Source organism: Trifolium pratense, linkage group LG7, assembly GCF_020283565.1.
Source record: "Trifolium pratense cultivar HEN17-A07 linkage group LG7, ARS_RC_1.1, whole genome shotgun sequence".
In the NCBI taxonomy this organism is placed as follows: Eukaryota; Viridiplantae; Streptophyta; class Magnoliopsida; order Fabales; family Fabaceae; genus Trifolium; species Trifolium pratense.
In genome coordinates this window covers 18,536,734-18,550,402 of record NC_060065.1, presented here as the reverse complement: position 1 = coordinate 18,550,402, position 13,669 = coordinate 18,536,734, and the positions used below count along the sequence as shown (strand labels likewise).

The 13,669-nt window shown below is 30.6% G+C and overlaps 2 protein-coding genes across 3 annotated transcripts; one reads left to right on the top strand and one right to left on the bottom strand.

Annotated features, from left to right (window-relative positions):
- Positions 1 to 5,762: 5,762 nt before the first annotated feature.
- On the bottom strand, positions 5,763 to 7,571 carry LOC123897704 (organic cation/carnitine transporter 3-like). Its single transcript, XM_045948441.1, has one exon. The coding sequence runs from the start codon at positions 7,494 to 7,496 to the stop codon at positions 5,907 to 5,909; it is 1,590 nt and encodes a 529-aa protein (XP_045804397.1). The 5' UTR covers positions 7,497 to 7,571; the 3' UTR covers positions 5,763 to 5,906.
- A 2,824-nt stretch (positions 7,572 to 10,395) lies between these two features.
- Positions 10,396 to 13,240, top strand: LOC123898364 (transcription factor bHLH130-like). Of its 2 annotated transcripts, none has more exons than XM_045949302.1 (6): positions 10,396 to 10,435; positions 10,822 to 11,354; positions 12,042 to 12,508; positions 12,611 to 12,676; positions 12,797 to 12,865; positions 12,982 to 13,240. In XM_045949302.1, the coding sequence occupies exons 2-6, from the start codon at positions 10,841 to 10,843 to the stop codon at positions 13,036 to 13,038; spliced, it is 1,173 nt and encodes a 390-aa protein (XP_045805258.1). In that variant the 5' UTR covers positions 10,396 to 10,435; positions 10,822 to 10,840; the 3' UTR covers positions 13,039 to 13,240. The 2 variants fall into 2 exon arrangements, with proteins under 2 accessions (XP_045805258.1, XP_045805259.1); XM_045949303.1 differs by lacking the exon at positions 10,396 to 10,435 and adding an exon at positions 10,566 to 10,599.
- The last annotated feature ends 429 nt before the right edge of the window (positions 13,241 to 13,669 follow it).

Here is a 13,669-nt window from a genome sequence, read left to right as displayed (position 1 = left end):
ATGTAATCAATTCTCTCCTTCAAGAAGAAAATTATAGAAAATCAAATGAATCAAGTAGTTTCTACTCTCTAAAACAAAATAAAGGATCGAACCACCACAAATTTAAATCGAACATGAAGCTTTTTTTCTTAATCTTCAAACTACCACCTAATAATGAGAATTTAAACTTTATTAAGAATAAGCTCAATCAATAAAATCTTATTTGAGAAAAATCTGTTATTCCTTTCTTTCCAAAGAAACCAACAACACGCCGTCTAAATTGTCATCAAACACTTGAACGTCTCCTTTTCAAACGAATAATATATTAATTAAAAGATTGTTGAATTAAAGAGGTTGAGTACTTATTAAGTAAAATTTCCAATTAATTTAAAAAAATAAAATTTCTCGTATTAAAGCAAGAGCGAGTAAAACATGATCAAGAAATTATTGCACCTAGAAACAGTGGCGGAACTAGGGGAGGGCTGAGGCGGGCCGCGGCCCTCCCCCAAAAAATAGGAAATTACTAATATACCCTTGGTATTTTCATAAAATTACATATTTATAATACTTTATATATCTGTGAAGGTAAATAGGAACAGAAGTGCAAGGTTAGCCTAGATGGTAGAGGTTTCAATTCCTAATCCATTTGGAGGTGATGGTCATGGGTTCGAACCATGCCTTACTTGGTTTTGCTTTTTTTTTTTTTCCTTTCAAAAATCAACTTTAACACACACCCTTGAGGATAAATGTCGTCTTAAACATGTAAAGACATAATTTTGAGATTAATGTTTTTCTTATGATATATCAATTCACAATTTTTATTTTTACCAAAAAAATAAAACACAATTATTTTTAATTTATTTAATCCGTGTCTAATTATTATCTTATATTTATTAATGAATAAATTTCAATCTAAATTTTTTTTATTGTCTAATTAAGCAAGCATTAGTTCAAAGTCAATTATTGATGATTTCAAGTCACTTGACATACGCAGTGTATTATTTTCTGGTATGTAATTTAATTTTTTAATTATCAAATTATTGCTTATTATGACTTAAATTTTTATACGCAATATAATTTTTTTTATTTAATTTATATATTATAAATTTTTTTAACGGCCCACCCAAGAAAAAATTTCTGGTTCCGCCACTGCCTAGAAATCAAATCATTTGGGTTCTTCCAATATCCATCCCGGGTAATTTTTTTGATTTTTAGCCGCACCATTATTAAAAGTCCGAATCCGCCCAGGGGCACCACTTTCTTATCCCGTACCATAGACATATTTCATCACATGAATTGACCTATCAGAATAGTTAGAGACAAAATAAAAGTGGTTTATAGCGAGAGACGTGGTATTTGCATGCTGCACGTAAATACTTTATCGCTTTGATTCGCATCTCCATTTCACACGTGGCAGGTAGTGTTCAGCTTGACCAACAAAAAATAGTTGATTTCAAAATAATTTACAAAAACATATTATATAACTCAATTTAATTGTTTTTTTAACGGAGCTCAATTTAATTGTTATTAGTTAATAAAACAACCGTACATAATTTTTTTAAAGAGTATTAGTTGATAAAATATATTGTTTATTTATCTTTTATTCATATGTAATTAGAGGAGTGCTAGCAACATACTCTTTAACAAACACACTCTAACACACTCTCTTCTATTGGTTAAAATTTATATGGGTCCCATAAAAATTATATGGGTCCACATTTTTTTATGGGACCCAAGTGAATTTCAACCAATAAAAAAGAGTGTGTTGAAGTGTGTTTGTTAAAAAGTGTGTTGCTAGCATTATTCATGTAATTATTCTATATTTATTAAAAAATATGGTAAAATTTTGAAATAAAAATCTGGTAAAATTATTGGTACGGCCGGTGCATATGTGTGGCATTCTTCATCATGATTTACCAATAGAGATTTTTCTTTTAACAAAAGTTACGTACAAAGTTATAGTAGGGTCTAGGCTACTGTAGAGCCACACCACTTAAAATTGTCGAATTTGGATATTCTCCAATTTTTCCTCATATTTTCTCTTCTTTTTCTTAATTTAATGGTTGGTTTTCTCTCTTTTTATTATTTGTAATTTACCAACCATTGGATTAAGAAAAATGAGAGAAAACATGAGGGAAAATTGGAGAGATCCAAATCCAAAATTGTCCGGTGACTGTGGTGATGTGAACCTGAACTAGCTCTATATTCCATGGCTCATATTCATGACCATCTTATGAATCGACCTATCATATTAGTTACTCCCTCCGTCTCAAATATTTGATCTTTTTAATTTTTTATTTTTGTCTCAAATTTTTTGTCTATTATAAGAAATCAATGCACAATTAATGACATTTTACCATTTGTACCCTTACAAAAACTAAAACAATAATTGAATGAAATTTTCTGTTTCTTAATAAAGTAAGGGTAAAAATGACTTAACTTATCAATCTATATTAATATATCTTAAATTTTTTTTTTAAACAGCACAATATTATTGTAGCTCACAAAGAGAGGAAATATTTTTTAATCAATGTGCAAAACTCTAAAAAGATTGGAGTTTTGAGACGGCGTGAGTAAAGAACAAAATAAATGTTCCACTTAGCTTCTCACGTGGTTGGTATCTATATACTTCTAGTATTTACTAATAATATTTATAGATTGTTAAAAGTGAATTTTATACCTTTTATTTTCAATGAATTTAAAAATAAATTTTCTCTTATATTAAAGACTGTAGAGAGTATAACTCTATAATATAGACCAGATATAATTTTTAAGGACTGGAGGTTGTCTTTTAAGGTTGTTTCACACATATTAAGAAATGTAATGATGTTAGAGTTGTCAAAAGAAAAAGTATTTTTACTAAATTACCCCTATAGATTTGTTTCAATTCCCTAGGAATAATGCATATAATAATTATTAGAGGTACAATTGAAAAATATTGTTGAATATTTTGATCATATAATTTATTTTAAAGTTATTTAATATTATTTAATATTTAGTTTTTAAAGAATCAATATTATTGATTGTTTGTTAAATGTGATTTAAATTACTTAATCAAAGACAAGTTTTTATAATTCAATTTATTTGGACTTAATCCTAATTATTAGGATATGAATTTAATTTATATGCACCGTTAGTGTAAAGTTATTTTACGCATACATCCAATAATATACTGATACATCATGTATATGGTATTTAAAAACACATGGTGTGTTTCATTCCTTAAATGATGTGACAACACATAATTAGATGTATGTGTAAAGAATCTTTACACCGACAGTGCACAACAATTAAACTCTTAAGATGTTCAGTTATGCTTGAAAGAATAACTTTTTAATCACCACATGAGCATATAGACGGAGAACAGATGATTGAGGAAGGGAGCAGTGAGAGGAATTGAAGCAAGCCACACTCACAGTTTTTATCTATGGCTCCTCCTTTCTATGTCTTGATACGTGACATAAAATAGAAAAATTATTTTCCTCTTCCTCACAAATTGAGTTATCTTCTTGGATTACATCACCGGTGTCTAATAATGTCTTGTTAGTTCTGTCACCTCGGATATGATTCATATCCGGGAAGGACCTGTTGAATCTTGGGGGATTTGCGTTTATGAGGCGGATAAATCCTTAAGGACAGTGTGATCAGCACGCCTCAGGTATTGTATCACGATTTGATATTTCGCAGGTCGTTCATGGTTTATGATATCGTGGTTGCATACTTCATGGTTGCCGACATCAATCACCGTAATTAAAAGATAAGTTCCTATGATCTCTCTTTTGTTTTACTCTGATTTATATTTGTTCGATTACTTATATAAATATAATATGTGGTTTATTATTGTAAGGCAAATGCTAAATAGTGCCCTCGGGGCACTCTTTAAGCCCTTAAATAGTAAGTTTTTTATAGAATTTTTATCGAAATGCGTAAAGTCAAAGCATTGGAAATTATAGTATTTAACTTTTTGAATAAAAAGTTTCTTTAAATGGAATGCTTAAAGAGTGCCCCGGGGGCACTCGTTAGCAAGACCCTTATTGTAAATAGGTCCAATTTTTACAACAAGTATTACACTGAAAAGTGAAAATGACAATTATTTTGAGACAAAATTTTATTCTTAAAGTGACAATTATTTTAGAACGGAGGGAGTAACGATTAAAATTTTACGTACATTGATAAACGTGAATGCAGTCAATTAGAACATTTATTTTAAAACGAATGGAGTAGTAATTTTTCTCCTCTTGTTTCTGTCAATTTCTCTTCTCTATTTTTCTCGTACAGTTGTACCAAACGGACCTTAAATAACTTAAACCAAATACAGTACTCCCTCCATGGCATGGCTCACATGAAAGAAATGACCCATTTAAAGAACAAAATATGTCACGTGGTATCTGCTAGTATTTACTTACTACTTTGAGACACTTTTTCAATTATCAGTAAACGCCACTTGACTTGACAACACATAAAAGAAGATGAGGTAATCATTTGGTCCACCACATTTTTCTAATCGACCCATTTATGTTAATTTCATTTATTCTCAAACTTTCCTATTATGGCTGTCTTTTATTATCACATGGTCATAACGAAATTGGAATCTGTTCAATGAAAACTGTGACACACTACTGTGATGATGACCGGATCCTCATTATTACCCAACACAATACTGATCCGACATCTCATGTAAAAGTGTTGAATACGTGAAATATGCAAATGCTCGTCTGCTCTTATGTCTTAGAAATGGATGACAGACTTATAACTAATAATTGTTTCTTACTTATAAACTTTTTACTATTGGGCTTGGTTTAAGGATATAAGTAGTAGGTAGTCTGATAGTGGGTGACCCAACGGATCTTAGAAATGGATATTGAGTCTAACTCAACCCTATAAAACCGTTTTATAAGATGACGATTGCCTTTTACTTATAAACCCTTGTCCAGGCCAACTCACATCCGATGTGAGACTTGTTAACAATATGTTTTTAGATTAGCGTAAACATCCATTATCTTGCATTTCTAGCATCTAACGACATCTTCAAAAAATTGTAAAGATTAAGTTCTTCATATACTACTTATAATTCAATCTTTTACTTATATAAAAAAACAAAAACACTTTTTTTAAAAAAATAATAATTTTACTCTTCTTTAGGAAAAGTGTCAACTTGATCGAATTCTCATAGAAAAGATATGGTGTTACGTTACAATGTACTCCTCTGATCTTATATATAAATTGTTTTTTTTAAAAAAAATTATTAAATAATTGATGTATTTAGTCTATATGATGTATTTATTCTATATTATGGACCAAATTATCAGTCATTCAATAAATTAAAAAAATAAAAATAATCTTTATATTATGGGAGTGAGTTTTTTGTGTTGAGTTATCATTGCTCTTTTGTTTTCTAGTCCTCAACAAGAGTCCCTATGAAGTGCGAAAGGATTATTTTTCTTTATGTGAACACCCATTTCCTTTTCATTGTTGCTACTTTATTCAACTTTATTATAAAGGTGAATGCACCTTCCTAATTTTTGGTTGATTTGGTTGTGAATTGAAATCATTGTGTACTCCCACAAATTTTCAAATTTCTTAGCAAGCAGATATGCCAACAAAGATAACATAAAAAACAAGTTCATCATTAAATTGTGTTATAAATAAATAAAATGCACATTATATAGAATATAAAATTTATCATTATTAACAACACTTGAAAAGAGAAAGGTACATAAATTTTAATTGAGCACTACTAAAAAGAAAGAAAAACTAAAAACCTGCAAACTTGAACCAATTAGTTTGAATTAAAAACTAAAAACCTCTGTCATCATCGTGAACATAACTCAATTAGCAGGGACATCGTAAATTATTACAGGAACCAGGGTTCGAACCTCATTAAACACTAAGGTACTTGATAAACAAAAAAATATAAATAAAACCTCTTACACAGAAACAATTCCTGTTTTCTCTTGATTTATGGCATCACATAGAGCTATTTCTTTCTTCTCTTGTTGATCCATAGTATCACAAAGAACAATCCCTTTAGTCTCTGGCAAACAGAACAATGTAAAATTTGACAATATTATAACAGCTCCAAACACACCATAAGAGAAAATATTATTTTTCCTCCCTGCAGATATCAAAAAGGGACAAAATATGCAACCAAACACAATTGCTTGTCTAACCAACGACGTCGTTGTGTTCCTCACACATGTCGGAAACAACTCTATAATGTATATCAGAAACACATTATAAGCTGTACAAGCGCCGAAAAATGCAACCATTGCTAACACCACTTTAGCTGCTGGTACTTTATTCTCAAAAACAACACACATAACACAACAAATTCCACCTAAGATTGAAAAAACAAGAATTGATGGTTTTCTTCTATAGTTTTCCAAGAAATATGTTGCTACACATGAAGGAATTTCCATTGATGCACTAAAAACTACTGCCAAATAAATGTTGAATCCCAAATTTCCAACAGCTAGTGGCATACCAAAATAAACCATTCCAATTCCAATACCAAGAATCATAACAGCTATCATTCTTATAATAGCCCATCTCTTATGAAACAATTCACCTATCGATGAGTAAAGGTGAAAAATTGAAAAATTTTCTTTAGTGGGTAGTTTCGGTAAACTCGTAGTGAGATTACCGTTATCATCATCAGCATTTTCTTCTGATGAAACCCTTTTGAGCATTTTCAAAATTTCTTTTTCTCGACCTTGCATAACGAGCCACCTGGGTGACTCGTTAATGAAGAGATAAGCAATGACAGAGTAACATATAGTGGGGACTGAGGACCAAAGGTAAAGAGTTTTCCACGATGAGTTGCGGTTTATATAGGCGAAACCGGGTAATGACATGTACCCCATTGTGAAAGTAAAATACTCAACAATTCCAACTCGAAATCGCCATTCAGCACTAACTTTTTCGGTAAGTAAAACAAGAACACATGTACCAATGGATGAACGCCAAAAACCGATCAAGAATTTCAAGGCAGAGTAAATCCAAACATTTGTTGAAAAGATTATGACCATGGAAGTTATTGACATTGAGACACAAGAAAAAATTAACATGTTTTTCCGACCAAAAGACGAATCAGCTAATGCTGCAAGAAAAGTAGAGCCAAGAAGACAACCTATAAAGAAAGAAGATTGTGGTAAACCAGTGATGAATGTGCTAGCACATTCAAGATTCCAATGAGAAATGATTGTGTTTGAAGGGTGTGTGTCCCAAGACCAAGAAGATCTTGGGAGTTTGCAAATATTAGAAGATGAAGAACATGATGAATTTGTGTTTGTGTTTATGCAGTGCCATTTTGGGTAATTATCAGTGTAAATGCTTATGAATGATTGTTGTGCATCAAAAAACATTGCTACTGCTACAAGAACAGCTTGTAAGAAATCCATCCAACCAAAATTTGATAAACTTTTTTCAATAATTTCATCCCATGATAACATTGGTTTCTTTTCATGCTCAATGATGGAATTAGATTCAGGTACATTAATTTGTACTGAACCTTCCATATCTATTGTGTTTGTGTGTTAGTTTTTTTTTTAAGATAATGTTTGAGGTTGAGGATTGTGAGAAATGAGTGTGTCGCTTTATAGTGCACAAAGAGAGTTTGAAATCAATTAATTATTTATTTTTATTTTTTATATATGAAATGTACAAATAATATAATAAAGGTGTCACTGTTCTATTTGATTTGGACCATTTGCAAGTGGGTTGGAATAGTGGACCACGGATATAGATAGGAGCAAGGCACTAAGATTTATGAGGTTTTTACTTTTATTTTTTTATTTTTTGGGTTAATGCTCTGATTCTTAGGAGAATGGACCCCTAGTAATCCGAAATTCGACTGATAAGTAAAATTTAGATAAGTAATTATTCTATTTAGAAATTAAATTCATGTTCTCCCGAACGATTTGTCATTTGATGAGGTTTATTAAACGCATGAATTGATTTATTATTTATTTTTAATCATTGATTAATAACTTAGGAGTATCATCATATTTAAAAACAAAAAAAAAAAGAAGTGGTTTTTAATTTTTTATTATTTGTTTTTAATCATTGATTAATAATATATCATATCATAAATGGACTAGTTTTTCTTTTATGTCATGTCACTTCTATGTTTCCTTTCTCTTTCTCTTTTCTAAGCATCACATATTTTTGTTTTTAAATTTCTTTCCCTTTTCTTTTTAACTATTTCATATATCATTTATCATGCACTCCATGATTTTGTGAGATTTTCAATTTTTTGTTTGGAGAGCATTTTATACACAAAATTTATTTTAGTTTGAAATTAAAAAAATCTTTGAAATTGACAATTTTTTATTACATTAAATTCTCCAATATAAAATCTTTGGTTATGATTCACTCTTACAATTTTCTATGTCTTTAGATTTCATAAATCAATATATCTTCGAAATATATATAAAAAATAAAAAATTTAACAAAAAAGTATAATTAACAATTGCACTGATATAGACTAAAAAGCTCTAATCCAGGAACAAATCCAATTGCAAATACATATGAGGTGCCTATCTCGAGTTCGAGGATCGCGTGGTGTGGAAACATGCCCCGGTACTAGGATTTAGAAGCATCAATTAAATAATGTCTTTCTTGTGATGTAACTAAACTAACAAAACGGAGTAAATACGTCATGACCTTCATCAACAGAAAAACAAACGGCCAATTTACCAGCTGAAAGAAGAGGAAAACTCATGGGATAAGATAGTTCTCGGTATATTTAACTAACACTAACTGAAACTAACTTGAAGCTTTCTTATCATACGACTCTTGGATTGAAAAGAGGCTGCTGGACTGGACCAAGGCTTAAACATCCAGGCACGGACGAGCTAACTGGGCGAAGGGATTTCGGAGTCAAGATAATCCAACTTATTAGTGATAGTCTATTCGTATTGGGCAACTATATATGGTAAGGGTCAATTGGTCAATATAGAATTTGGTGTCCAAAAATCGCTAAATATTTTGCTATATCTGGCAATGTTTTTTATGAGAAGGGATGGTATTAAATTTGGTCATAATCGACATCTACGCTACGCCGAATTTGGTCATAATGAACGAATGAATTCAAAGGGATGGGGGATGGGTTGTGTTGTGCAGTGTTTTTTTATTAGAATCACGAGTTTTCTCGTATGCCGAGTTATTAACTGATGCTCGTTCCGTAATACATTATAAATAAAAATTCACTTTTTAGAAGTGTTTTTTTTTATATATTTATTTTAAGAAAATGCTAAACAGTATTCCCAGACATTGTTTGAGGAAATAAATATAGTAATATGACATTGAAGTTTGTGCGGTAAACTCCTCGAAAGTGTAAAAAATGTTATTTTCAATTTAGAATTTTCCTTTTTTGGTTTCGTTAACCAGTGTAAATAGCATGACCCTTTATTTTATGATAGTGTTGTGCAGTGTTTATATTCTTCTTTTCTCGATATCTTTTGGTTTTGGTTGCTCACCCTTTTTAGTTTTTACCATAATATTCGAGAAATATGGTCAAATACAATTTTCTACTTCTCTATTTTTTTAAGGAGAAATAGAAAAGTAGAAAATAAGTATGGCCAAACGGGGTCACAATCTGAAAGCAAAATAAGATTTTTTTTTACACACATAAATGAGTAATATTAAAAGATAGTAAATAAATTAGTTACATAACTCTTTTTATTTTATTTTTAATTATACATATGTGCTTTGTTGATATTTTAAGTGTGAGCTGAGTCTACAACGAATGAAAAAATAAATGTTGAACACTTTCTAAAAAAATATAATAAATCTAATGTCTTAAGATGTGTCGTTCAACTTATTTATGTAGTTGTTCAACGCTCAATGTGATGATTATCATGTTAGAATGTGATATAATTCTCAACTGTTTTAATACTTAATTAGTTTGAGGATAGTTTTAGTTTGTTAATAAAGTTGGTTACAACTAACTAAGTGACTTAGTTACAACCAAGTTAGTTAGTTAGTTAGTTAGTTAGGAAGTTTGTTACTTGCTTTCAAAACAAGTGTGCTTTTAGATTGTATAAATAAGGATCATGTGTATCACTTGTAATTCAACTTTTATATGGCCCAGTAGTGGAAGAATAAAATTTTTCTTTTCTCTTCATTAGCAATCTCGAGTATTCTTCTTCCTCATTCGAAGTTCACTCATCTATTTCGAAGCACAGTTGCTCGAAACTGAGTTCATGCTCATAGGCTTGCTTTGAGTCTATGCAAATTGTGCGGTGTGTGTTTGATGCTTCTTACTGCACCAACATATCATACCCACTCATGACCCAACATGCTTAAGTATAATTTATTTGAATTTGTATCCAGCTAAGTAATGCTTCCATAGTTCCATTTTATTTTTAAATATAAGCAAAAAAATATTTTTTATTTATATTTAAAAACTAATCTTGATTACAAAAGGCACATAAATCAAGAAAGATTCTCTAAGGTAAATTTTTGTTATTGTTAGTCATCAAAAAATTTAGTCTAATCATTGTTTTATATTGCGATTGAAATTGTGGTTGTGTTGCCGTTGCAGAGACTTCAAAATCATTTATATCTGCAATTGCAGTTGTAGACCGCAACGTAAAACTATGAGTCTAATTGTTTGAGGTTAATTACCATATTCAAAAGGTTTCAAATTGCAATTGCGGTTGCTTAATGATTATGGTGCAATCATTAATATTGTGAAAAATTGCAATCAGATACGACTAATAGGCCGCAATTGCGGAGACATTAAAAATCTTGATGCGAACGCGGAAGGCACAATTGAAAATTGTCTTATCTAGTTATAGGAAGAAATTATAAAGATGGTTTCTTTTTTCATTTTTGCAGATAATTGAATTATAGCAAGATGAGTATTATGTATGAAGAGCTAAGAAGAAACCAAGAAATGGATTCTTCAAATATTATTCATTCAAAACAACACTATCATCAACAACATAATTCTGGACTACTTATGAGGTACAATTCAGCTCCAACCTCATTGCTTACAAGCCTTATTGACAACAACACCACTCAAAGCTATCTAAACAATGAAGAATCTTTTACAAGTGAGAGTTCAAGTTCAGAAATGGATACTATGTTTTCTAAGTTGATATCATCCAACAATTTATGGAACAATTCTGAAGAACCTCTGCAAGGGTTTGATGTGAAGCCTGTGAAGCAAGAAATAGGTGAATCTGTTCCACAAAATGGTGATTATTCTTATGGTGGATCTGAGTTGATTTACCAAGGCTTTTCAAATGGTTCTAGTAATGGTTTTTATGGATCTTTTGGTGGAGTTAACTCTAAAATTGGTGTGAGGAATTCTTCTAATCTAATTAGGCAAAAAAGCTCACCTGCTGGATTTTTCTCTAATGAAAATGGTATGAACTTTTTCTTACTTGCAAACAATTTTAGATTTTACTTTTGTGTACTTTTTCGCTTGTAGTAAGGGCTTGTTCATATTGACTTATTTGAGTTTAACTACTGACATAAATACATGTAAGACTTTGGGAGATCTTATGAAAATGGCTTATGACATGGCCATGTTGTTTCGATCTTATTTCCTTAAACTCTTCAAGATAGTTTATAGAAACAATTTATATGAAAACAATTTGACTTTATTTTATCTAAACAGGGCTTAATGTTTTCTTATAACTGAAAAGAAATGTTATGCTTTAAATTGAAATACTTTTCTAGTATGAAATCACTTTCCAAACCAACAAAAATAAATGAACAATTGGACCAATGTTTGTTTGGTCTAAGTAGCTAGGAGTTTTGAGTCAAAAAACAAAAGTAACTAGGAGTTTGATTCATCATTAATAAGGTCTTTTGTTCGAGTCCTGTAAATGAAAAATATAAGTGTCGAAAAGAATTTTGTCCCTTGTATAAGTTTGCTAGACTCAACTCAGATTATACCGAAGGTCTAAACCAAAAGAAGATTGATGAGCAACTAGAACCGTCTGAATTAAATTATGAAAATGTTCAAAATTGACTTTACCTTGAAAGTTACTTAGCATTAAATCAAATCAAATTTTGACTTATTTTTGTATTGTGAATTTATTTATTAGTTGAAGATCTTGCAACATTGAGAGAGTTAGGAAGTTTTAAAGCCAATGAAGTCTCAAATGGTACACTTAACTTCTCATCTAGGCCAAGGATGCCACAAATAGCTGAAAATGGAGTCCAAAGCATAGAAGCAAATTGTGACCAAACAACAAACCTAGTAAATGAAAATGGTAACTCCAAATGTCATATTCCAAGCTTCACCAATGAATTTTGGGACAATTCTTCATTCAATGCTCAAAAAACAGAAATTGAAGATGAAATAATGTTTTCTACTTCAAATGGTTTGGAATCTCAAGAACCAGATTTTTGCTATCAAAATCTTGGATTGACTCATCATTTGAGTTTGCCTAGTTCATCTACAAAGATATCATCATCCATGGAGAAATTTCTTCAAGTTCAAGGATCAGTTCCTTGTAAAATTCGAGCGAAAAGAGGCTTTGCAACTCATCCAAGAAGCATTGCAGAGAGGGTAAAATTCTACTACTAGCAATTATAAATCTAATATCATACTACAATGCTATTAAACCTATGTGATTCGACAAATTTCATATATGTTATTTGTAAATGTCAGGTAAGAAGAACGCGAATAAGTGAAAGAATCAAGAAACTGGAAAGTCTGTTCCCAAAATCCGACAAGGTACTTTGGCGTCCGTTTATTTTTCTAAATTTTTTTTTCGGTTGTTTATATATCATATGCTGATTTCAACATTATATGAATCATTTTGATTTTGGTAACATGGTACTTGTTATTTGGCAGCAAACAAGCACAGCAGATTTGTTGGATTTGGCAGTTGAGTACATTAAAGACTTGCAAGAACAAGTTCAGGTACTAGAAAATTACTATATTCCCTGCCATATATAATGTACAAAAGAAACACGTTGAATAATTGAATACTACCGAAATATATAAAATGTCTAACTAATTTTTTTCCGTCTGTGCAGATACTCACAGTTCGTAAGGAAAAATGCAAATGTACAAGTCATGAGAAGCAACATTAAAGGGGGCTGAATTTTTGTGTATATATATTAAAAAATCATTGATGAGTGTGCCAAAGTTGGCAATTGTAATTATAGAAAATAATGCTGATATTTGCTTAGTATGAGTTTAGGTCCATGAAATTTTGAATTTTTTTTTCACTTTTGTTTTCAATTTTGTCTTGTGATTTTCCTTTTTATTTTAGCTTGATTAAAGGATCATTATGTAATATCATGTTTAGCAGAGGTCTTTGTTTGTAGCTCTTCATTTTACATATAATAAGTTTGCTTACTTTTGGTGTATAATTATTAAATTTTTAACTAATCAAGTGATATTCGAGTGTGTTTCACTCACGCAGCTTAGAATCTTGCTGATGAGGGATTAAAAGATAAGGAATAGAGATGCCTTGAAGAGAAAGTCTTATTTGGGAACAGACCCAACACATGGCCTTTAGGCACATCCAATCAAAAGATGCTTAGTCCTCTAATTCATTTGAAGTAACCTGAAAAACCAATGAAATTAAGTAAATATACTGAAAATCAGCCCCTACTGAAAATCTTAGATACGTATTATTAAGAAATTCATTGAAAGAATAGCCACCACTTTATTAAAAAATAGTGCAATATGAAAGATGTTTCAAGATATTCTACAAAT